Genomic DNA, 21735 nt, shown 5'->3' with positions numbered 1-21735 from the left:
GCCCTTGGTGTTTTGAGTTTCTTCTGGCCTGGGTGAACTGGGAGGTTTCATCCAGATGCCTTATTCATGTCGTCACTGAGCTTTGTCCCTTAGAAACTATAAGTGTCTGTAGGCCCTGGACTGTGGGGGTGGCTCATGCCCTGTAGGCTCTGCCTCCTTGGTGCTGGGGGAAGACTTGGGGACCTCTCTGGCTTGGTAGCCTTTCATATCTCTCTCCTAGGAGCTGGGGAACTCAGGGGGCTGCTGCCAGCTTACCTGGATTACCACACCTGCACTTCTCTTGGAGCTAGGCTGCTTTTCGTGGTACTGTACTCCTGGACATGGCACAGGAGGGTGACAGGCCTTAGGAAGTTCTGTCTTAGGGAGAATACAGCCCAAGGAAGGGACACACACATGTGACCGCACACTGCTGAGCAGAACACCCAAGCCCTTTCTAGAGGGCCCATGGGCTGCCAGCCTCCAGTTCCTCCCTTGCCAGGGCACTGGTGCCTCAACCTAGTTCAGAGGCACCTGGACCCAAAATGGGACCTTCTTTAATAAGAGGGGAAGAGGGAGATTGGATCAGCCTATTGGGACTAGCCAATTCCCAGGCCTGCCCAGGTACTGGGGGTATTTTTTGCAGACTGAAGAACCAGCACCTGAGATATAAGTCATTGGATAGCTTAGAGCTGGACTGCATAGGGATAGCTTCCTGCTGCTGTCTGCCATCCACAGCAGCTGCTTGCACCTGTGTGCGTGTGTGTGTGTGCATGTGCACACATAGGTACACACATGACTGGCTGGATCTGTGGCCAAGAGGATGAGGACAGTGGGTACCAGATCAGATGCTGGCAGGGCATGGGAGCCAGGCTGCTACCCACACAACCTTTTCTGGAGGGGCCACTGCTGGAGGCGCAGGCAGAGAGAATGTCTCGACGTGGACGGCTATTATGGCACCAGGAAAGTGGCTTGGAAAATGTCCCCACTGGGTTTCTGTGGCTCCAGCTATGCTGGGCTTGTCCTGGTGTGGGAAGATAACCCTGCCCATTTTTTGTTGTCAGGGGGCTGCTTGAGAAACTGTAGATCCACTGTGTGCAGCCTGCTGGTCCAGGCTTTATGTCCATGTGTGCATTTTGTCCTCACCCCACCTGCCAGATAGGGCTGGGGTCCCAGTTTCACAGCCAGGCGAAGGATGCAGAGGTGGGGGTGGGATGCAGAGGGTTATGTATGTATGGGAGGGGTGACGCATGGCATGGTGGCACGGTCAGAGAGGGTGAATGGCTTTGGGAAGCCCCATAGTAGCTTGCCTTCCCCTGCAGGCATCGCTTGAGTCCCCAGAAACCCTCCCCCTCTTCTGTCATCGCTGCCCTGTGTTTCATGAGATCAGCAATGTCCATCAGCAGCCCCTCAAGTGTCAGCCTTCCTCTCTGGAGTCTGGTGTGGCCACAGGGACTCCTCCGTGCACCAGGACTTCTTCTTGTGTGACTCCCCTCCTGCGTGACAGCTCCAGCTGACAGCAGCTCCTGTCAGCTGTGCTGCGTACCCATACTGTGCATCCTGACAGGATGGCATCTGAGCCGTGTGGGTGCTGCAGCGCTGGGCCAGGCTCATGAGGGCACAGCCTCTTGGCCAAGGTACTTGGAACCAGGGCTGCAGCCTTAGAGGAGACCTCATGGCTACCCCCTCTGGCTTTTGAAACATCTAAAGCCAGCCCCAGCCAAGCGCTAACCAGAGCCTGCTGTGGGCTGACGTCAGGACAGAGGCCCCTGTGGGGCTGGCTTTGATGTCCCCCAGGCCCTGTCCGCGGGGGCATGGTGGGCTCTGAGAGGTAGTCTGGGAATGCAATGTCTTTCACCACAGCTATGAAGCAGCACAGCCCCCATGCTAGGAGGGGGGCGGTGCTTGAGTTTGTGCTGGGGGTAGCTGCAACTGAGCTGGAGCCCCCTCCCTCCCTTCCCCCAGCTCAGATTTCATGGACAGGTGGTCTGCAGGTCCTGCAGCCCCCAACCCCTTTCCCTCCATCCCACCCACCACCCGATGATCCTTTGTCCCTTGCAGATCCCCTCCCCTTTTTCATAGTCCTGGGTTTTGGCTAGGCGGGAGCTTCTCTGTGTTTGCAGGAGTGGAGTCCTGGAGCTTAAGAATCTGTTACAAATCTTCCTCCACCCAACCCCGTCTGTGGGGGAGTGCTGTCCACAACACTCCGCCCCCCGCCCCAAAATCCCTGCCATCTTGGGATGGGGCTGGGAAACTGAGGCAGGCACACTGTGGTACATGTGCAAGGTGGAGCATGCCAAGGGCAGGAATCGTGCCTGACCTGTCTTTTTTTTTTTTTTAAAGATTTATTTTATTTTTATTACAAAGTCAGATATACTGAGAGGAGGAGAGATAGAGAGGAAGTGGAGCTGCCAGCATTAGAACCAGCAGCCATATGGGATCAAGGCGAGGACCTTAGCCACTAGGCCACGCTGCTGAGCCCCCTGACCTGTCTTGATTCTAAACCCTTAGTAACTCCTGTTCGTGGCTGAGACTCTTGGGGGCTCACAGTGAAGGTGGGTGGGGATAAGAAGGGGTGGGGAAGGGAGGTGTTCTCTCTTTGGCCTGAATCCAGCATCCTGGATTGGACATATCCAGGGTCCCACGTGCAGAGCACACACACCCCCTTTCTGTCCCCCGCAGCCTCAGCCCGGGTCTGTTGGTGCGTGTCATCACATGAGCTGCGTCAGGAGCGTTGCCAGGCACTGGTCTTGCCTCACTCTGGCTGGGGGGTTACTGCGGTTCATTCAGCCTTCCCCAGGTGCCTTTGTATGCCTGGCATTGTCTGCCCAGAGGTGTGTCTGCTTCCATGCCTGCGCCTGGCCGAGGGGAATGCGACTCCCCGGTGTCACATACTTGGAGGGTTGTGTCTGAGTCCCGGGGTGGGACTGGGAAGAGCGTGGGTCCTGGAGTCGGCAGCTTCTTTGGGTCCTTGATTCTGCCTCTGATTTGATCTGCAACAGGTCCCTTCATGGCTGTGGGCCTGGGTGTGGGGTTGTGTGAGGTGCCAGCACACCCTTGGCAATGAATGAGTGTGTTTGGATTATCCTGGGCCCTGGGGGGTTGCATGCACAGCCAGGTGGGCAGATATGTAAACTGCATGGTTGTGGCATTATCCCGCTCTGAGAGCCAGCAGTGCCTCAGTGGGACAGGGATGTTCTGGGACACTGTCAGGAAGTTCCTGTTTGTTTGTTTGTTTGTTTGTTTTGTACTTTTTTTTTTAATTAGAAAGGCAGTTTCAGAGAGAGAGAGAGAGGGAGATTCTTCCATTGATTCACTCCCCCAGTGGCCACAACAGCTGGAGCTGAGCCAATCTGAAGCCAGGAGCTTCCTCTGGATCTCCTGCTCACGTGCAGGGGCCTAAGGCCTTGGGCTGTCATCTGCTACCTCCCAAGGGCTACCTTAGCAGGAAGCTGAATGGGAAGTGGCATCACCAAGGACTTGAACTGAACTTTACCATGGGGAGTGCAGGTGTCACCTTAACCCTGCACCAGACTCCCATTCCCTTGACAGTTCTGTGCTGGAAGGTGTGGACTCTGAAGATGTTGGGTGTGGATCCACACAGGGTCACCCCCTCATGGGTATCCTTGGTGCTGGCTTCATGAGAAAATTGAATCGAGTGTCCTCAAGAAACAGGCCTGAGGGCCTAATGCCATGGTATAGTAGGTTAAACCTTTGCCTGTGGCGTCAGCATCCCATAAGAACACTGGTTTGAGTCTTAGCTGCTCCATTTCTGATTCAGCTTCCTGCAAATGGCCTGGGAAAGCAGCAGAGGAGGGCCCAAGTCCTTGGGTCCCTGCATCCACCTGAGAAGCTCCTGGCTCCAGATCAGCTCAGCTCTGGCTGTTGCGGCCATTTGAGGAGTGAACCAGCAGATAAAGGACCTCTTTCTGTTTCTAGTCCAGGGCATTGTGGCTGAGTCTTAGTAATTGGAGAGGGAGGGGGCCAGACGTGTTAGTCCCTTCTCCTGCTCTTGCCCAGCCTCCTTGGCCAGGGCAGAGCCTGTGTCTTCATGCGGCAGGTCCAGGTGGGGAGAGCAGCCTCTTCCCAGTTTAAGGCCAAGTGGCCCCAGGCGGCGCCCACGGTGGCCTGGGAACAAAGCCCCGTGTGTTAACTCCTGGCAGTCCTGTAACTGTGCCACCCACCTGCCCGGCCCTGCCCTCCGCCTCCCCAGCCCATATGCTCGTCAGCACAGGCTTCTTGTCCCCTCCTCTCCTCCCCCCCACGTTTCCCACTTGGCTGCAGTTGTCATGCTGTGGTTGCTGGGTCTTTGGGTCACCTTTGTGAGTGCTTCCTTCTCCCTCCCCAACCTCAGCCAATGCTGAGCCTCAGGGGTAGCACAGAAAAGCTGACCTTAACCCCTGATGTGGGGTTGCCCCTGGCATGGCAGTGACCACAGGTCGGGTGACTGGGGAGTGCTACTCACCCCCAGAGAAGGCTCTGGCTCACTCTGCTGGCAGGGCACCTGAGCCATGGCCACATCTTTTATCACCACCCTTGAGTAGATGGCTGTGTATGTATTTGTGCAGATTGTCTTCCTTGGAAATTCTTGGGATCCTGACTGTAGGTGGTGTGGAGGGTTCCCTGCCTGTGTTCCCTGCTCCCTAGCCTGTTGCCATGCCACCCTTGAGGCTGCCTTCTTCATGGGTGCCCACAGCCTTGTTCTGGCATTTCCATGATTGAAGCCCCATCCTGGATAGGTGTTCCTTGTGCCCCTCGGGATGAGGGCTAGAGGCATTGTGTCCTACACAACACTCCGTGCCGTCATCAAATAATCTTCCTGGAACTCTCGCTGGTGGTGGTGCCGTGGCCCGTCACACCGTCACACCTGCGCTTGCTGGATGCACCTCCCAGGCCCTTCTGACCCTGCCTTCACCATGTCCCCACCGCAGGCGCCAGCGCAGCCATTGTCTTCATCAAGGAGCCATCTTCACAAGATGCTCTGCAAGGCCGCCGGGCACTGCTGCGCTGTGAGGTCGAGGCCCCAGGCCCCGTACACATCTACTGGCTGCTCAATGGGGTGCCCGTCCAGGACACAGAGCGGCGTTCCGCCCAGGGCAGCAGCCTGAGCTTTGCCGCCGTGGATCGGCTGCAGGACTCGGGTGCCTTCCAGTGCGTGGCTCGTGATGATGTCACTGGAGAGGAAGCCCGCAGCACCAACGCCTCCTTCAACATCAAATGTGAGAGCCTGCCCCTCCTGACCCCATCACACCCTCCACTGCTGAGCCCCTCGGAACCCTCCTTTGCCCTCAACTTCTCCCGTTTCCAGTTGAATGGAGCTGACAGGACACAGTGGCTGTCAGCTCTCCCTGCTTAGGTGGATCAGAGCAAATTGCAGAGTCTCATGTTTCGCCAAGTTGTTTTCTTCCCCTCTTCAAGTCTTGGGTCTGTTTATCTGCTGGATGGGAAGCCCTTGATTGTCAGGCTGGATCCTGTAGGGCCCTGGGGCGAGCATTGGGACTAGTTCCTGCAGATCTCCTGTGGCTGTTGATACCCCTGCAAAAAATGCCCTCAGTCAAGCTTCAAGGTTCCCTGATTTCCTGTGCATCCTCCTCCCCTAACCCTGTGCCGGCTCTGCCCCTCACTGTACTGCAGGGATCGAGGGGGGTCCCGTGACCCTGAAGCACCCAGCCTCCGAGGTTGAGATCCAGCCCCAGACCCAGGTCACGCTGCGCTGCCACATCGACGGGCACCCTCGGTAAGGAGCCAAGGGTTGGGGGTGGGGATAGCGTCCTGATACAGGGGAGACAGCCAGGAGCAGTCTCCCCAGATTCAGCCACCAACCTTCTCCCCATCCCACAGGCCCACCTACCAGTGGTTCCGAGATGGGACTCCCCTCTCGGATGGCCAGAGCAACCATACAGTCAGCAGCAAGGAGCGCCACCTGACCCTCAAGCTGGCCAGTCCCGAGCACAGTGGCGTTTACTCCTGCTGTGCCCACAATGCCTTTGGCCAGGCCTGCAGCAGCCAGAATTTTACCTTGAATATTGCAGGTGAACCTGGGCTGGTGATGGAAAGGGTGAGGTGGGACTGGCAGAGGCTTCACCACCCTGCATGCTCACCTCCCACCCACCTCCACCTCATGTTCCACCCTTCCCCAGATGAGAGCTTTGCCAGGGTGGTGCTGGCACCCCAGGACCTGGTAGTGGCAAGGAACGACGAGGCCATGTTCCATTGCCAGTTCGCGGCCCAGCCAGCCCCAAGCCTGCAATGGGTCTTTGAGGATGACACTCCCATCACCAACCGCAGTCGGTAAGCATCTCCAGAGAACGTGGTCCTGGTGGTGCACCGCACTCCCACCCAGACGCTATAGACTCATGCATGTAGTAGCTCATGTGTCCAGCAGATGGCAGAAGAGTATTTTTACTATTCCAATATAAGGGCAACAAAGGGAAACATCTCTGGGAACGGCATCTTTTTCCAATTTGCACAAAGGCACTGTGTGAACAGGGAGGCTGGCTGTGCCGCTTCGTACCCTCTGTGTTCGGGGAAGGGAAAGGGAGGGCCGGGGATAGGGGGGACCCCAGGAAGCTGGGTGGTCACAGCCTGGATAGCAAGTTCCTCGATGGAGAAGATAAACCACACATACAGACACAGTTGTGTGCCCATACATGCACATCCGTGTGCACACAGGTACACATGGACACATGCAAGCACATATGCACGAACACACACGACACACACACAAGCACATGATAGCACACGTGCAGATAAGGCACACACAAGTGCATACCCAACTTTTGGAAGAAGTACACACCTCCCTGAGGTGCCGGGGTCTTCCAGACCTTCCACAGGGACACATTTCCTTACTGAGGTCGTAGGAGAGCAGCAGACACCTTCCCCGCACCTTGGGAGTGTGACTCCCTGGCTCCCACACTGAAGGTATGGCCGATGGGCTGTAGATCCTGGAGCTGTGGCCGGCCACACCGCCATCTGCCTCCCACCATGAGACTCATGACTCTGGTTGTCACACACGCAGGAGCAAGTCATGCATCCTGGCACATGCGCACACAGGCCAGCGTGAAGTGCCCACACCCCTCTTGCCGCCCTGTCCTTGCCCTTCTGCAGCCTCCACAGGGCAACATTCTTGCATGTTTCCCTCCAAGAGGGGGCGCACAGCCCACTCCTTGGAAACACCACTCTCTTCCCCTTCCCCTCTGCAGCCCCCAACACCTCCGCAGAGCCACCGTGTTTGCCAACGGCTCCCTGCTGCTGACCCAGGTCCGGCCTCGCAATGCAGGGGTCTACCGCTGTGTCGGCCAAGGCCAGAGGGGGCCCCCCGTCATCCTGGAGGCCACGCTACACCTGGCAGGTGGGTCTCTGGTTCTAGGGTGGGGGGCTGGGATATAGCGAGGGGGATGCTGGAGAAGAAGCAGGGAGAGTTTGGGGAACAGAGCCCTATGCTGCCTGAACCCATGGTGATCCCCCACCTTCCCTCCCTCTCTGCCCACAGAGATTGAAGACATGGCACCCTTTGAGCCTCGCGTGTTCACTGCTGGCAGTGAGGAGCATGTGGCCTGCCCGCCCCCGCATGGCCTGCCAGAGCCCAGTGTGTGGTGGGAGCATGCCGGTGTGCGGCTGCCCACCCATGGCAGGGTCTACCAAAATGGCCATGATCTGGTGTTCACCAGAACGGCTGAGGGCGACGCTGGCGTCTACACCTGCCTCGCGGCCAATCTGGCTGGCCAGCGGCGACAGGACATCAACATCACCGTGGCCAGTGAGTGGGACAGTGTCAGGGTGGGAGAGTGCCCCTGTCCTGTGGGCCATGCTACTGGTGCAGGTGGTGGCCAGCCTGGCGCAGGGTCTGGAGGGGAGAGGCCCCTGGGGAAACGGCGCTCCCAGCTGCAGAGGGATAATGCCTGGAGCCAGGTCCCACTCTGCAGCTGGTACCTGCAGGGACCAGGGACCCAAGTCAGCTGCCTTGTCCGAGCTCGCTCCTCTCTTCCTCTATGAAATGGGGCCGGGAAGAACCCTCTGTTTATCCTGCGTGTGGTATTCAGAGAGATCGAAATGGGTGAGAAGCATTTTTGCTCTTCCGGAGGCCCTGATCGTAGACATGCTCCCAGAAAAGGGGCAGGAGGAAGGATCACAGTGACCGGAAGTGCACTGGAGGCAGGCACAACTTGTTCACTAGGGGTTTTCTGAATGTTTGTGGGAAACACATATTGTGAACAAACCACAGATTTCAAACATTTTAGAGTTTTTTTTGGTACCCAAATAATGAACTTAATCCCATTTTCCACAAATTCTGGGAAGTGCCCTCATATTTGGGAACTTACTTTTTTCATGTCTTCACCTAATTCCAAACCTTCATGATAGCTTAAAAGAGGTACACGTTGCACTGTATATGTGATGCACACAGATCACATACACACACACGCACAGTTTTCCAGTCTGCCTGTTCCACTTAATAACAACTAATAATGACTCGTGTCGTTCCAAGTGGTTGAGTCTGCAAAGATAACTGGATATGGAAAGAGCTTTGTGAATGTGAGGCTGTTAAAGCTCTGGAGGAGTGGTCTGTCCTCCCAGCCACCTCGGGGTGGGGCTGGAAAGCCACGTCCCTCTAGGCTGTCACAGGGTGACAGGCAAACATACTCTCCTCCCTCTAATCAGGATCTGTGGCTCACCTGCTGCATTGGAGGGGCTTGGGTTTTATTTGAGAGGTAGAGATGGAAAGAGAAAGAAGGATAGAATGTTTCCATTGACTGCTTCCTTCTCCAGATGCTTATACCAGCAGGAGTTAGTCCAGGAGCTGGAGTCGTGACCCTAATCTAAAGGTCCCAGGTGGAGGGCAGGAGCCCGATCCCTGGAGCCATCACTGCCTCCCAGACTCAGCAGTGGAGTTAGGAGTTAGAGTGCCAACTGAACCCAGCTGCTCTGTTGTGGGATGTGACTGTCTTTTTTTTTTTTTTTTTTTTTCAAGATTTATTTATTTGGAAGGCAGAATTAAGAGACTGAGCTTCAATTTGTTGGTTCATTCCCCAGATGGCTGCAACAGCTGAGGCTAGGCCAAGCTGAAAAGCCAGGAGATTCCTCCAGGTCTCTCACTTGGGTGGCAGGGGCCCCAAGGACTTGAGCCATCCTCTGCAGCTTTCCCAGGCACATTAGTGGGTGTTGGGCTGGGGGGAGCGCTTGGAATGGCCAGCAGGCAGGTGAATTTGCAAGGCTGAAGCTCAGCGGGACGGCCAGGGGTTAGGACTGAGGTGGGCTGGATGGGATCTGTGTGGGTGACACAGGAAAGCAGAGAGCAGTCTTGGCAGAGTGTGGGAAGGGCAAGGGCTGTGGAGTCCCACAGGGCCAGTGTTTTATATCCCCACCACATCACACCTACATCTGTGAACTCACCTGGACATCCTTCCCTGCAGGTTGACTGTGACGACAAAGGTGGCAGTGGGGCAGATGCTGGCTCCCAGGCCAGCGTGCTGGGCATGGCTGACTGCTGCGGCTCTTACCCGGGCTGATGTCCTTGCAGTTTCTGAACTCAGGGGTGTCAGGGTCCGTTGGGGTTGAGTCCTCTGTGCTGGTGGGCCCTGTCATTCAGTCTTGCTGCTTCCTCTAGCGGTGCCCACGTGGCTGCAGAAACCACAGGATAGCCAATTGGAGGAGGGCAAGCCGGGCTACCTGCACTGCCTGACCCAGGCCACCCCCAAACCCACCGTGGTCTGGTACCGGAACCAGATGCTCATCTCTGAGGTGAGGAGGGTGTACCGGGCTCCCTCCCAGCTGCTGTCTTCTGGGCTTGTCCCTTCCCCACCCAGGGAGAAGCCAGGGTGGCCTTAGGCTCTGAGACATCTCACGGTTGACCCCCCTGCAGGACTCCCGGTTCGAGGTGTCCAAGAATGGGACCCTGCGCATCAACAGTGTGGAGGTGTATGATGGCACGTGGTACCGCTGTGTGAGCAGCACCCCAGCTGGCAGCATTGAAGCCCAGGCCCGTGTCCAAGTGCTGGGTGAGCCTGCATGGGTGGGGTGGCCACTGGGCACCGGGGGGAGGAACCTATTCTTTCTACCTGCCCACTGGCCCGCCCTCTGCCCAAACAGAGAAGCTCAAGTTCACGCCGCCGCCCCAGCCGCAGCAGTGCATGGAGTTTGACAAGGAGGCCACAGTGCCCTGCTCAGCCACTGGCCGAGAGAAACCCACTATTAAGTGGGTACGAGCAGGTGGGTGTCGTGTGGATATGGGGTAGAGGGTTGGTGGGGCCAGGCAGGGTGAAATGTGAACTTGCCTGATTGCCGGGCTGGAAGCTGTGGATGTGGACAGGAAAGTGGAGCTGGTAGATGGGAATTGGGTGGGAGGGAAACCAGAGCCTACAGGGGTCAAACTGCTGCGCTGTACATCTAACCACTTGAACAGCAAGGGACTGGATGGATCTGGAAAGGCCTTCTTCTCCCTTTTCTAAATATTAGAGTCTTCAGAAAGTTTGTGGAAAAGCAGAATTTAAAAAAATCCTTGCAGTCCATGTACATTTTTTAGAGTTGCAGAGAGAGGGAGAGAGAAAATCTTCCATACTCTGATTCACTTCCCAAATGGCTGCAATGACTGGGGCTGGGTCAGACCAAAGTCAGGAGCCTGAAGCTCCATCTGGGCCCAACCAAGTACTTGGGCCGAGTTCCGTTGCTTTCCAAGGTGCAATAGCAGGAAGGTAGATGGGAAGCGGAGCAGCCGGGGCTCAAATCTCTGCCCGGATGGGAAGCCAGCACTGCAGTTCACTGAGGTCACCACGACACCAGCCCTCATGTGCAGGGTTTTTTGTTTTTGTTTTTGTTTTTTGTTTATTTGTTATTGTAATATACATTGTTCATGAACTTTTTGAAGACTTTTGACATATGTGGATATGAAATATTTTTATACCAAAATAGGTTTTTTAAAATGTCATTGTCCACAAACCCTTTGAAGTACCTGCCTAGTTTCTCCTTTTCAACACCAAAGTTAACATGGACTCTTTTTTTTTTTTTAAAGATTTATTTTATTTTTATTACAAAGTCAGATATACTGAGAGGAGGAGAGACAGAGAGGAAGTGGAGCTGCCGGGATTAGAACCAGCGGCCATATGGGATCAAGGCGAGGACCTTAGCCACTAGGCCACACCGCCAAGCCCAACATGGACTCTTTTAGAAAACCGTGGGAGGAAAAAAATCTATTAACTCCACCATCCACCATTTCTGCATTCTTCTCCCTCAGGATTTTAGTTGTGTTGTACAGAGGTTGTAACTTACTAAAAGGTACACAAGTAAGACGCTTACTGTAGAAGGAGACAATTCAGATTGTGTGTATCCATCTAACCCGGCATTATTGGGCTCTTTCCTGGTATAGCACGTTATGCTTCAAAGACTGGATTTGACCATTGCAATAACACTCCCGTGATTGGATTTGCTGTAATTTATTAAAATGTTTCCTAACTGTTAGAAATGAGGGTTATTAACCATTCTCCTGCTTTTATTGCTCTAATTATATCTTTAAGCCAGAGGGCTTTTTTTTTTTCTCCTTGGATTTAGGCTTATTTCCTTTGGGAAACATTCCCAGAAATAGTATGGTTGAAAGAGCCTGGGCATTTTTGCAGCCACTGACGGTAGTTGCCATGTTGGCTTTTTTTTTTTAAGGGCTGTCCCATTTTTCCCTTCCCACCAACAGGGACAGGGAGAAGATAGGATTGTAGGTTCTGAGGGGGGAGTGGATGCTTCTGCTTGGATCTGGGGGTGCTTTTCTGGGGAATGTGGTTGTAGGATTCTCAGTGAATCTGAAGACTAAGATGGTAGCAGAGAGCAGAATTGTGCAGTGACAGGCAAGGCAATGCAAGCCAGGCCAACCTGGGCCCAGTTGATAGACCAAGTGGAACGTGACACAGGCCCATACCTCTCCTTCTTGTCCCTGTAGATGGGAGCAGCCTCCCCGAGTGGGTGACCGACAACGCAGGGACCCTGCACTTTGCCCGTGTGACCCGAGACGACGCTGGCAACTATACTTGCATCGCCTCCAATGGGCCACAGGGCCAAATCCGTGCTCACGTGCAGCTCACCGTGGCAGGTGCGAATAGGGGTCAGGCCCTGAGGCTGGGCCAAGAAACCCACCCCCTGGCCATGGGCTCCATTGCTCACCACTCACTGCCTCTTGCTCGTCTCGCCCTATCCAGTCTTCATCACCTTCAAGGTGGAGCCGGAACGCACAACTGTGTACCAAGGCCACACAGCCCTGCTGCGGTGCGAGGCCCAGGGGGACCCCAAGCCGCTCATCCAGTGGAAGGGCAAAGACCGCATCCTGGACCCTACCAAGCTGGGACCCAGGTGGGGCTCCAGCCTGCCCCTCTTGCCATCCTGGCTCCCTGGGTCGGGTATGCAGGCGGGCATCGCTGTGACTTCTCTCCGGACAGGATGCACATCTTTCAGAATGGCTCTCTAGTCATCCATGACGTGGCCCCCGAGGACTCAGGCCGCTACACCTGCATCGCGGGCAACAGCTGCAACATCAAGCACACAGAGGCCCCCCTCTACGTCGTGGGTAGGGTGGGGAGGGGTCCTGCACAGGAAGTGGTGGTGAGGGGGAGCAGGCTCTTTTTCTGCCACCTCTCTGTGGACGGAGGGCACTTAAGCCATTTTTGTGGTAGGGGAGCGGGGGAGGGATCCCGTTCTGTCCTCTCCTCCCTGCTGACCCCCATTGCACCCCAGTCATCTTAGGTTCCTTCCTCTGGCTGGGCTGATTATTAATGAACACCCCCACATCTTGAGGGAGTCTGTGTGTGGTGGTGGTGGGGGACTTCTCTTGCTCAAATGTTCCCTCCTAGGTTTCCTGTGACAACCACACACACAGCGTCCCTGGGGGAGGGGATATCAGGGCAGGATGCGACAGGACATGGTTTCTCTAGCCTGCAGACCCGGGGAGTGGGGGGGAATGTGCTGACTGAGAGGCCCTGGGCTGGTCCCTGTCCTGCTGACAGGGCCCTGGGAGGGATCTCCTCTATCTGCACCCTGAGAGGGATGGAGAGACCCCGAGGGATAGGACCCTCAGTTTGGCCTCTATAGTCGTGACACCTCCACCCCATCCCTGCCCCGAGATGCGGAATGGGTAGTGGAGGAGGGAAAAGGGCTGTGTGCTGGGGCGGACCCTACCAGGACACCTCCATCCCTGTCCTGTGTGGTCTCCCAGACAAGCCGGTGCTGGAGGAGGAGGGCCTGGGCAGCCCTCCACCCTACAAGATGATCCAGACCATTGGGCTGTCTGTGGGCGCTGCTGTGGCCTACATCATCGCTGTGCTGGGCCTCATGTTCTACTGCAAGAAGCGCTGCAAGGCCAAGAGACTGCAGAAGCAGCCCGAGGGCGAGGAGCCGGAGATGGAGTGTCTCAACGGTGAGGCCCGCAAGTGCAGGCAGTGGGTGCCGAGCGCCCTCCTGCGGCCACAGCAGGGAGAGCCACAGGGCAACGCCTGGCACACGGCCCCGCCCCTCTGGAGCAGCCTGGCTCCAGACTTCCTCCTTGGAGCCTCTTGGACCAGCTGCTTTGTTTCCCTGCCTCCTCTTCCTCCTCAGGTCCCGAACCTCAGAGCCTATCCTATATGCTTGGGTGCTTGTGTTGCACCTCTTGCCTTAGTCTGAGGGCTTCCCACTCTCCCTCCTCACCCTCCCTGAGCGGAGCTCCATGGGGCAATGCTGAGTATCCCCCAGCCCCTTAGGTAGCCAGAAACTCTCCCTCCTCCTCATATCCCCTTTGTGCCCTGTGAGTGCTTTGCCCCTTGTATACCACTAGAAGTCACACACTCTGTGTAAGTGTGGCTGGGGGTTAGGGGGTTCAGGGGTGTGCCATTTCAGAAGCAGTAACCAGCTGCATCTGACACTCTCCCATGCCTCTGCTTTCTAGGTGGGCCTCTGCAGAACGGGCAGCCCTCGGCCGAGATCCAGGAGGAAGTGGCCCTCAGCAGCTTGGGCTCGGGCCCAGCAGCCGCAAGCAAGCGCCACAGCATGAGTGACAAGATGCACTTTCCCCGGGCCAGCCTGCAGCCCATCACCACACTTGGTGTGTTGTCCAGGGCCTCCCACCAGCTGGGGCTGGAAGCTAGGGTTCTGGGTACCCCTGAAACCTAGGGTGTTGGAGGTGGAAGGGGACCCTGTCTGGTGTCCCCAGTGGCTTCCACGGAGCCAGTGGGATGACATACTTGATATCAGCTTTGTTCTAGGAAAATGCGGCAAATGAAGGATTTATTGCCAATTTTCTTCCTAGTTTGACTATGAACCCTTAAGGTTGTTAAGAGCTATTAAAATGTACATTCAGTTTGTCCCCGCTCCCCCACCTTAACCTTTGGAAGCTTGGGTCCAGGCAGCAAGTTGTGGGGCACCAGGCGCTGCTGGGCTGCTGGGCTGCTGGGTCCTGAGAGAAGGCAGCCGGCCGACCCAGGCTGTGTCCACAGGCAAGAGTGAGTTCGGAGAGGTGTTCCTGGCAAAGGCACAGGGCCTGGAGGAGGGCATGGCCGAGACCCTGGTGTTGGTGAAGAGCCTGCAGAGCAAGGACGAGCAGCAGCAGCTGGACTTCCGCAGGGAATTTGAGATGTTTGGGAAGCTGAACCATGCTAACGTGGTACGGCTGCTGGGGCTGTGCCGGGAGGCTGAGCCCCACTACATGGTGCTGGAGTACGTGGACCTGGTATGTAGCTGGCAGGGGCCCTGGGGGTGGCAGGCTGTGGCTGGGCTGCCACAGGGATATTGTTCTGTGTGTTTGTGCTGGTGTGGTAGGGGATGTCCTCTTGAAGACCTGCCTGCTGTCACCCTGTGGGGATGCTTGGGGTCCTGCCCCCAGCTTCCTGCCTGGCCTCCTTCCACACCTGCCCCAGCTGCCTGCGTCTGGGTGGGCTCTGTCCTTCTAGGACTCCTGTTTGTGCACATGGCACTGGTGCCTGTGGAGTCTGTGCTCTAAGATTCTGCTTTGCTTTGCTTTGGGCTGTGTGTGTGTGTGTGTGTTTCCTCTATGGGGCTGAGAAGAAACTGGGCTCTCTGACCTGCCCTCTGCAAACACCTGCTGGGGCTGACGCCCAGGAACCGGTGGCCACTCTCTGACCTAACCCCATGCCTGCCTGGCTTTTCCCCACAGGGAGACCTCAAGCAATTTCTGAGGATTTCCAAGAGCAAGGATGAAAAGTTGAAGTCCCAGCCCCTCAGCACCAAGCAGAAGGTGAGGATAAGGGTTGGAGAAGAGGAGGGTCCCCAGGGTGGGCCAGGAGCAGGGGCAGTTGTATTCAGGGAGGCCCCCATAGGTACCAGGCCTTACGGTGAGTACTTTACATGAGAGAGAGAAAGAGATTCCATCCACTGGCTCACTCCCCACATTGCTGTAACAGTCAGGGCTGGGCAAGGCCAGAGCAAGGAGCCAAAAACTCCATCCTAGTCTCCTACAAGGGTGGCACTTGATCTACCTTGTGCTGCTTTGATGGGTGCTTAGCAGGGAACTGGATCCAACATGGGAATAAGCAGGGCTTGAATCAGCACTCTGGCACTGATGCCGACGTCTCACCTGCTTTCCCATGTTGCTGTCCCTGGCCTGTTATTTCATGATCTCACAATTCCTATGACATGAGGGTTATTGTTATCCTTTCTGTGGCTGGAGAAACTGAGGCCTAGGAGGTTCAGTGACGTGCCCCCATGGGGGCCCCGTGTAGGAGAGCAGGAGTGACCCGCCTCCATGGGGCAGGGACAGGACACTACTGCTTCCTTGTGGTACACACTGAGCTGGGGAGACAGCAGGCAGTGCCTGGGCACCTGACCCTTGGGCCTAGGCCCTCTGGGAAGAGGGTTATACAAATAAGATCTTGGACCACTACACCCACATAGGAAACCCAGAAGAAGCTCTTGGCTCCTGGTTTTGGATCAACTCAGCTCCGTCATTGCAATCATTTGGGGAGTAAGCCAGCAGATAGAAGAGCTTGCTCTCTGTTTCTCCTTCTCTCCATAAATCTCACTTGCCTTTCCAATAAAAATAAATAAATCTTTAAAAAAAAAAACATAAAAAGTGAAGACAGGAGCTGTGGGTGTTGGCTTCTGTCATAGGTAATGCCTGTTAGAGTCACTGATAGGTGATGTCAGAGAACAGTGAGCTTCTGCCCCTTGGTCACCTCTGAGCAGATGACACAGCCAGGAGGAACAGGGCCAGCTTCCTGCGCCTGGTGACCGTTGCTGCATGTGGTCAGCAGCCAGAGCAGGAAGCAGCCTGTTGTGACAAGGGCTCGAGTGTCACAAAGGGTCAGCCAGAACTCAGACCAGCCCTTGGGGTGTTCACGTTGGAAAGGAATGGATGGGTCTGGGCTGCCCCAGAAGACAAGTCTGTGTAGCCGGAGCTGGAAGGTGAATGTGGAGGTCTTCCCACAACGTGTCACCTGGCAGCCAGGGAACGCTGAGTTGCTGTGGGTCTAAGCAGCGTCATCTTTCACTGTTCTGTCTTAGGCAGGGTTCCCAGGAGCATTGCTCTCTGGAGTGATAACAAGTTAGTCCTCATGCCAAGTCCAGCCTCTTCTGTTTCCTTGACTGGGAGCAGATTGTTTGGCGTGTGGGCCAGGTCAGAGAGCAGGCTGGAGGGAGGCCCCTCTGGGTGCGCTTCCACTAGCAGAGCCTTAGACCAGCACTTACACGTGCTGCCCTGGCTGCCAAAGCTTGCGGTCAGCCCGGTTCGTGATGATCACTCTAATGGTCAGCTGGCCCACAGGCCACAGCGGCCTTGGTGCAATCCTGAGGATGATGACCCAGGGCCTGTTGTAGGAGTGTGGCCTCACATTTTTCCCTGGAGACCCAAGGTGCAGCTGAACCTGGCAGAGCTTAGGGGATGGTAGGGAGAAGAGGTGGCTTAATATCCTGGCAGATTCACCCACTTGCCCTTTGTTCTAACCCTTTGGAGCCAAGCCAATTCAAAGCTAGGAGCCAGGAGCCTCCTCTGGGTCTGCCACATGGGTTCAGCATCCCAAGGCTTTAGGCCATCCACAACTGCTTTCCCAGGCTATAAGCAGGGAGCTGGATGGGAAGTAGAGCAGCTGGAACATGAACCAACGCCCGTATGGGATCCCAGCACTTCAGCAATTGAGCCATTGTGCCAGGCCAAAGTTTTGGGGGTTTTTTGTTTTGTTTTGTTTTGTTTTTCAAAGATGAATCTCACAGTATGGAGGCATGAAGATCAGGTACAGAGGAATGTCCAGTTTGTGTGCTTCTAGCCTTAGCTGGTTCTAAAGCAGGTGGCATGGAGTGAGATCATTTAGGAACCCATGTGCGAGTGGTTAAAGTAAGAAAAGACAGAACTTGCCATTGGAAACATCCAGGTAGGGCTACTTTTGGAAGGGAGGGAGTGCCATTGGGAGGGAACTCTGGAGTTTTGGGGGTGCCTCGTCTACAAGGCAAAGTATATTAACCAGACATTTCCCTACTCCTCTTCCCTCGTGTCCAGTTCCCCTCGAGTCAGTCATGCATGTCTGTGTAAGTTCTGTCATGCATGCTTATGGGAATTTTATTATACAAATTGTAGAAAAGACAGACTTTCACGGAGAAAAGAAGAAACAGCCTGTAGAAGTATGAGTGGCGTGTGGTTGGAGATCTGGTAGAGTGGATTAAATCACCCCTGGCAATGGCAGCATCTCATATCAGAGCTGTAGTTGGGTTCTCAACTGCTCCACTTCCCAGTCAGCTTCCTACTAACTAATGCCACTGGGGAGGCAGCAGAAGCTGGCCCCAAGTGCTTGGGCCCCTGTACCTGCATGGGAGACCTGAGCGGAGTTCCTGGCTCTTGGCTTCAGCCTGGTCCAGCCCTGGCCCTTGCAGCCACTTGGGGAAGTGACATCAGCAGACTGAAGATTTATTTCTCTCTTTAAAATGAGTAAGTCTTTTTCTTAAAGATTGACTTATTTATTTGAAACGGAGTGATAGAGAGAGGGAAGAGATCTTCCATCTACTGGTTCATTCCCCAGATGGCCACAATGGCTGGAGTTGGGCTGGTCTGAAACCAGAATCCTGGAGCTTCTTCCTGGTCTCCCACACGGGTGCAGGGTCCCAAGGCTTTAGACCATCCTCAACTGCTTTCCCAGATGCATTAGCAGGGAGATGGATTGGAACTGAAACAGCCAGGATTCAAACTGGTGCCCGTGTAGGATGCTGGTGCCGCAGGTGGCAGCTTCACCTACTGTGCCACAGTACCAGCCCTAATCAAGTCTTTTGTTTTAAAAAAAAAAAAAAAAGATGTAAGCAGGCACAGCATGGTAGCCTAGAGGCTAAGGTCCTCGCCTTGCACCCTGCCTCCCACCCCAGTGCCCACCACTGGCCCTAATATGACTTGTCCAACTCCCGCTAGGAGCTGGTCCACAGGAGCCAGCTAGAGCAGGACTGGGGCCCACTGGTTCATGTCCTAGCGGCCCGGCTGGCTTCCCATCCAGCTTCCTGCTTGTAGCCTGGGAAAGCAGTTGAGGATGGCTTAGGGGCTTGGGTCCCTGAACCCATGTGGGAGATCTGAAGGAGGCTCCTGGCTCCTGGTGTCAGATTGGCTCAGTTTTGACCGTTGCAGCCACTTTGGGAGTGAATCAAGTTCATGGAAGATCTTCCTCTCTGTATATCTGACTTTCCAATAAAAGTAAATAAGTCTTAAAAAAAAAAAAGAAAAGATGTAAGTGCTGATCCCCTGCTCACTTGTTTTTTGCTCACCAGTGGCTATTATCTTACCGCAGCCCCCTGTGCACTTGCTTGCCCAGTCTTCCCGCAGCCCCGTGAGGCAGCCACGCTGCACTTCTCATTCACAGAGAAGCAAGCTGAGACACCTGCGCTTTAAGGCTCCCTGAGCTTCCCACCAGTAGCACAGAGGCCCCAGCAAGGGCACCATCGGGGTGTTCCCTTTAGCCCCTTGCCCTGGGTGTTGTGACAGGCCCCCCTTCCTCTTCACAGGTGGCCCTGTGCAGCCAGGTGGCCCTGGGCATGGAGCACTTGTCCAACAACCGCTTTGTACACAAGGACTTGGCTGCCCGCAACTGCCTGATCAGTGTCCAGAGGCAGGTGAAGGTGTCGGCCCTGGGCCTCAGCAAGGACGTGTACAACAGGTAGGGACCCTCAAGTGGGCTGGAGGTGGGGCCCTACCTACCAGAGGGCGGGTACAGTTGGTAGGAGGGCTGTGTCATTCCTTCAGGCCCTTCCAGCGCAGCAGGCTTCCCAGAAAGGGAGCCGAGGGCCCCGGCGATGGTGACCTTTCTCTGGGGATAAAAAGCCACAAGCCTTTTCTTTTTGACAATCAACTATACTTTACAGCCATTTCTGAATAACTCTTCATGTGGTCTCCTCTGTAGTTCCCTGCCTTCAGTGACTGTAAGACATTGCGCTCAGCCCCTGAAGGAGCTACAGACACTTGTCCCATCTCCCTCCCACCACCCCCAGGCCTTGCTCCAAGTCAGTCCCAATTGGTCTGACTGTTGTTCTAGTTGCTTGTAAAGCTGTTGGCCTTGAACAAGTTCCGACTTCAACTGTGTAAAACCAGCATGGAAAGTATGGATTCTGAGTTTTCTATTCATGTTTAGGCAGAGTTTGATCCTTTTTATTTTGTTGAATGGCAGAGCAAGAGAGAGCAAAAAAGGTGTGGGTTTTCCTTCCATCTGATGGTTTCCTCCCCAGTGCCCCGTAACAGCCAGGAATGTGCCAGGCCTGGAACTCACTGTGCGTCTCCCACATGGGTGGCAGGGAGTCTGGTTTGGAGCTATCACCTGCTGACTTCCAGGTTACACATGAGCAGGAAGCTGGATTGGAAGCAGAGCCAGGATTTGAACCCAGGCACCCTGATTTGGGATGTGGGCATCCCAAGTGGTCACTTGACTGCTGCACCACATGCCCACCCACCTCTCATAATGGAATTTTGGAGCGTCAGACTCACGTGGATGTCTCCTCCAGATTCCATCCAGTGACACCCCTGATCCCTACACACAAGCCCTTTACTACACTTCGGTGTGGGAAGTGGTGCCCAGACCCACATGACCCACAGACCGTGTGCCCCACTGTGCTTCCACCCTCTCTGTTGCTTCTCTCCCGCAGTGAGTACTACCACTTCCGCCAGGCCTGGGTGCCCCTGCGCTGGATGTCCCCCGAGGCCATCCTGGAGGGTGACTTTTCCACCAAGTCGGACGTGTGGGCTTTCGGTGTGCTGATGTGGGAGGTGTTCACCCACGGAGACATGCCCCACAGTGGGCAGGCCGATGACGAGGTGCTGGCAGGTAGGCACCTGCCTTCCCAAGAGATGCTTCTAGGTGGTTCTCAAGTGGCAAGTTTGCTCTGCGTTACTACCCTCCAGCTGCCTCTGTCCCCTCTCGGGGCTGACCCTTGGTTGGTGCAAGACCGTGATTATTGAGGTTTTCCAGCTGTCAAGTCTTGTCAAAGCCCTGCCTCCCACCCCAGTGCCCACCACTGGCCCTAATATGACTTGTCCAACTCCCGCTAGGAGCTGGTCCACAGGAGCCAGCTAGAGCAGGGCTGGGGCCCACAGGGTCAGCCCTTTGGCTAGCAAGATCATCATTCTCTGCTTGGCCCAACCAGTGCCTTCCTCCTGTGTGGTCTGCTCTCATCTGCCATAGTCTCAGCTGCCTCCCCATCCTCTGTCTTCCCTGCAGATCTGCAGGCTGGGAAGGCCCGACTTCCACAGCCCGAAGGCTGCCCTTCTAAGCTGTTCCGGCTGATGCAGCGTTGCTGGGCCCCAAGCCCCAAGGACCGGCCCTCCTTCAGCGAGATTGCCAACACCCTGGCCGACAGCCCCGCTGACACCAAGCCGTGAGGAAGGAGCCCTGTGGCAGGCCGGGCCTTGGGATGGTCTGCAGAGGGGCAGGGGTGCTTCTGGAGGAGAGCCTTCAACATAATGGGACCTGGGTTCCCACCTCCCCGGGACAACAGGCAGGGCCTGGGCATTCCTTTGCTTCACCCTCAGCCCCTGGGGAGGCAGATTCAGCCCCAGGCTGGGTGGTTGGCCAGGGCCTTCTCTGCCACATCCCCCACCTCTGGGGACAGTGTGGGTGCCTCAGGTAACCTCTTGCATCTCTGGCCTGCAATACTTCTCCCCCTGGAGCAGGTGCAGCTCTGCTGCTCACCTGCTGACTTCTCAGTGGGACTGGGGTGTCTGGGGCTGAGCTGGGGCCTGGGGAGGAAAGTTCTTTCATGGACTCAAGCCCCAGGCTAGTTCTGAGAACACACAGGCCCCAAGAGCCTCTTGGCTCATGGGCCCCACATGGAGTCTAGCCCAGGGTTCTGGAGGGCATGGCCAATGAGGCCTCCCCACTGTGGGCTGGCTTGCTCGTGCACGCTGACCCAATTCCATACCTTCCCCAGCCCTTCTCTCCTTTCCTAAGTGCCTGGCAGATGAAGGAGTTTTCAGGAGCTTTTGACACTATATTAACCCGCCCTTTTTGTATGCACCATGGGCAACTTTTGTATGTAATTGCAGCGTGGGGTGGGTGGGCCTGGGAGGTAGGGGTGGGCGACCCCTGGCCTCACACTTTTATTATTGTTGTTGTTGTTTGTTTGTTTGTTGTTTTTTTTACACTCGCTGCTCTCAATAAAGAAGCCTTTTGTACAATCTGTTTCTCAGATTGATTCACAACTTGGCCCTAGACCATGTGGCTTCTTCCCTCGCTGGTCACAGAGTTGTACCTGTCTGAAAACTGCTGGGGCTCCAGTAGGACTCGGGGCGGACTATGGGCTCGTCTACCCACACTGGGTCTGACTGCCAGCTGCTTGCTGTCT

The 21735-nt window shown here is 55.5% G+C and overlaps 1 protein-coding gene across 1 annotated transcript in view; it reads left to right on the top strand.

Moving 5' to 3' along the window:
* The window catches only part of PTK7 (protein tyrosine kinase 7 (inactive)), a 58236-nt gene extending 36790 nt beyond the window's left edge, over positions 1–21446 (top strand). Inside the window, exons 2-20 of the mRNA XM_012928434.2 lie at positions 4908–5195; positions 5611–5713; positions 5818–6008; positions 6117–6267; positions 7179–7327; positions 7469–7735; positions 9581–9714; positions 9836–9971; positions 10063–10182; positions 11897–12046; positions 12153–12303; positions 12390–12517; positions 13163–13363; positions 13871–14026; positions 14418–14650; positions 15095–15175; positions 18910–19061; positions 20041–20219; positions 20613–21446. Coding sequence (XP_012783888.2) covers positions 4908–5195; positions 5611–5713; positions 5818–6008; positions 6117–6267; positions 7179–7327; positions 7469–7735; positions 9581–9714; positions 9836–9971; positions 10063–10182; positions 11897–12046; positions 12153–12303; positions 12390–12517; positions 13163–13363; positions 13871–14026; positions 14418–14650; positions 15095–15175; positions 18910–19061; positions 20041–20219; positions 20613–20773 — 3131 coding nt within the window. The 3' untranslated portion in view covers positions 20774–21446. The remainder of the gene's footprint in view (positions 1–4907; positions 5196–5610; positions 5714–5817; positions 6009–6116; positions 6268–7178; positions 7328–7468; positions 7736–9580; positions 9715–9835; positions 9972–10062; positions 10183–11896; positions 12047–12152; positions 12304–12389; positions 12518–13162; positions 13364–13870; positions 14027–14417; positions 14651–15094; positions 15176–18909; positions 19062–20040; positions 20220–20612) is intronic.
* Positions 21447–21735: the final 289 nt, after the last annotated feature.

This window comes from Ochotona princeps, chromosome 1 (assembly GCF_030435755.1).
Source record: "Ochotona princeps isolate mOchPri1 chromosome 1, mOchPri1.hap1, whole genome shotgun sequence".
Lineage (NCBI taxonomy): Eukaryota > Metazoa > Chordata > Mammalia > Lagomorpha > Ochotonidae > Ochotona > Ochotona princeps.
This window is presented reverse-complemented; position numbering and strand designations above follow the sequence as displayed.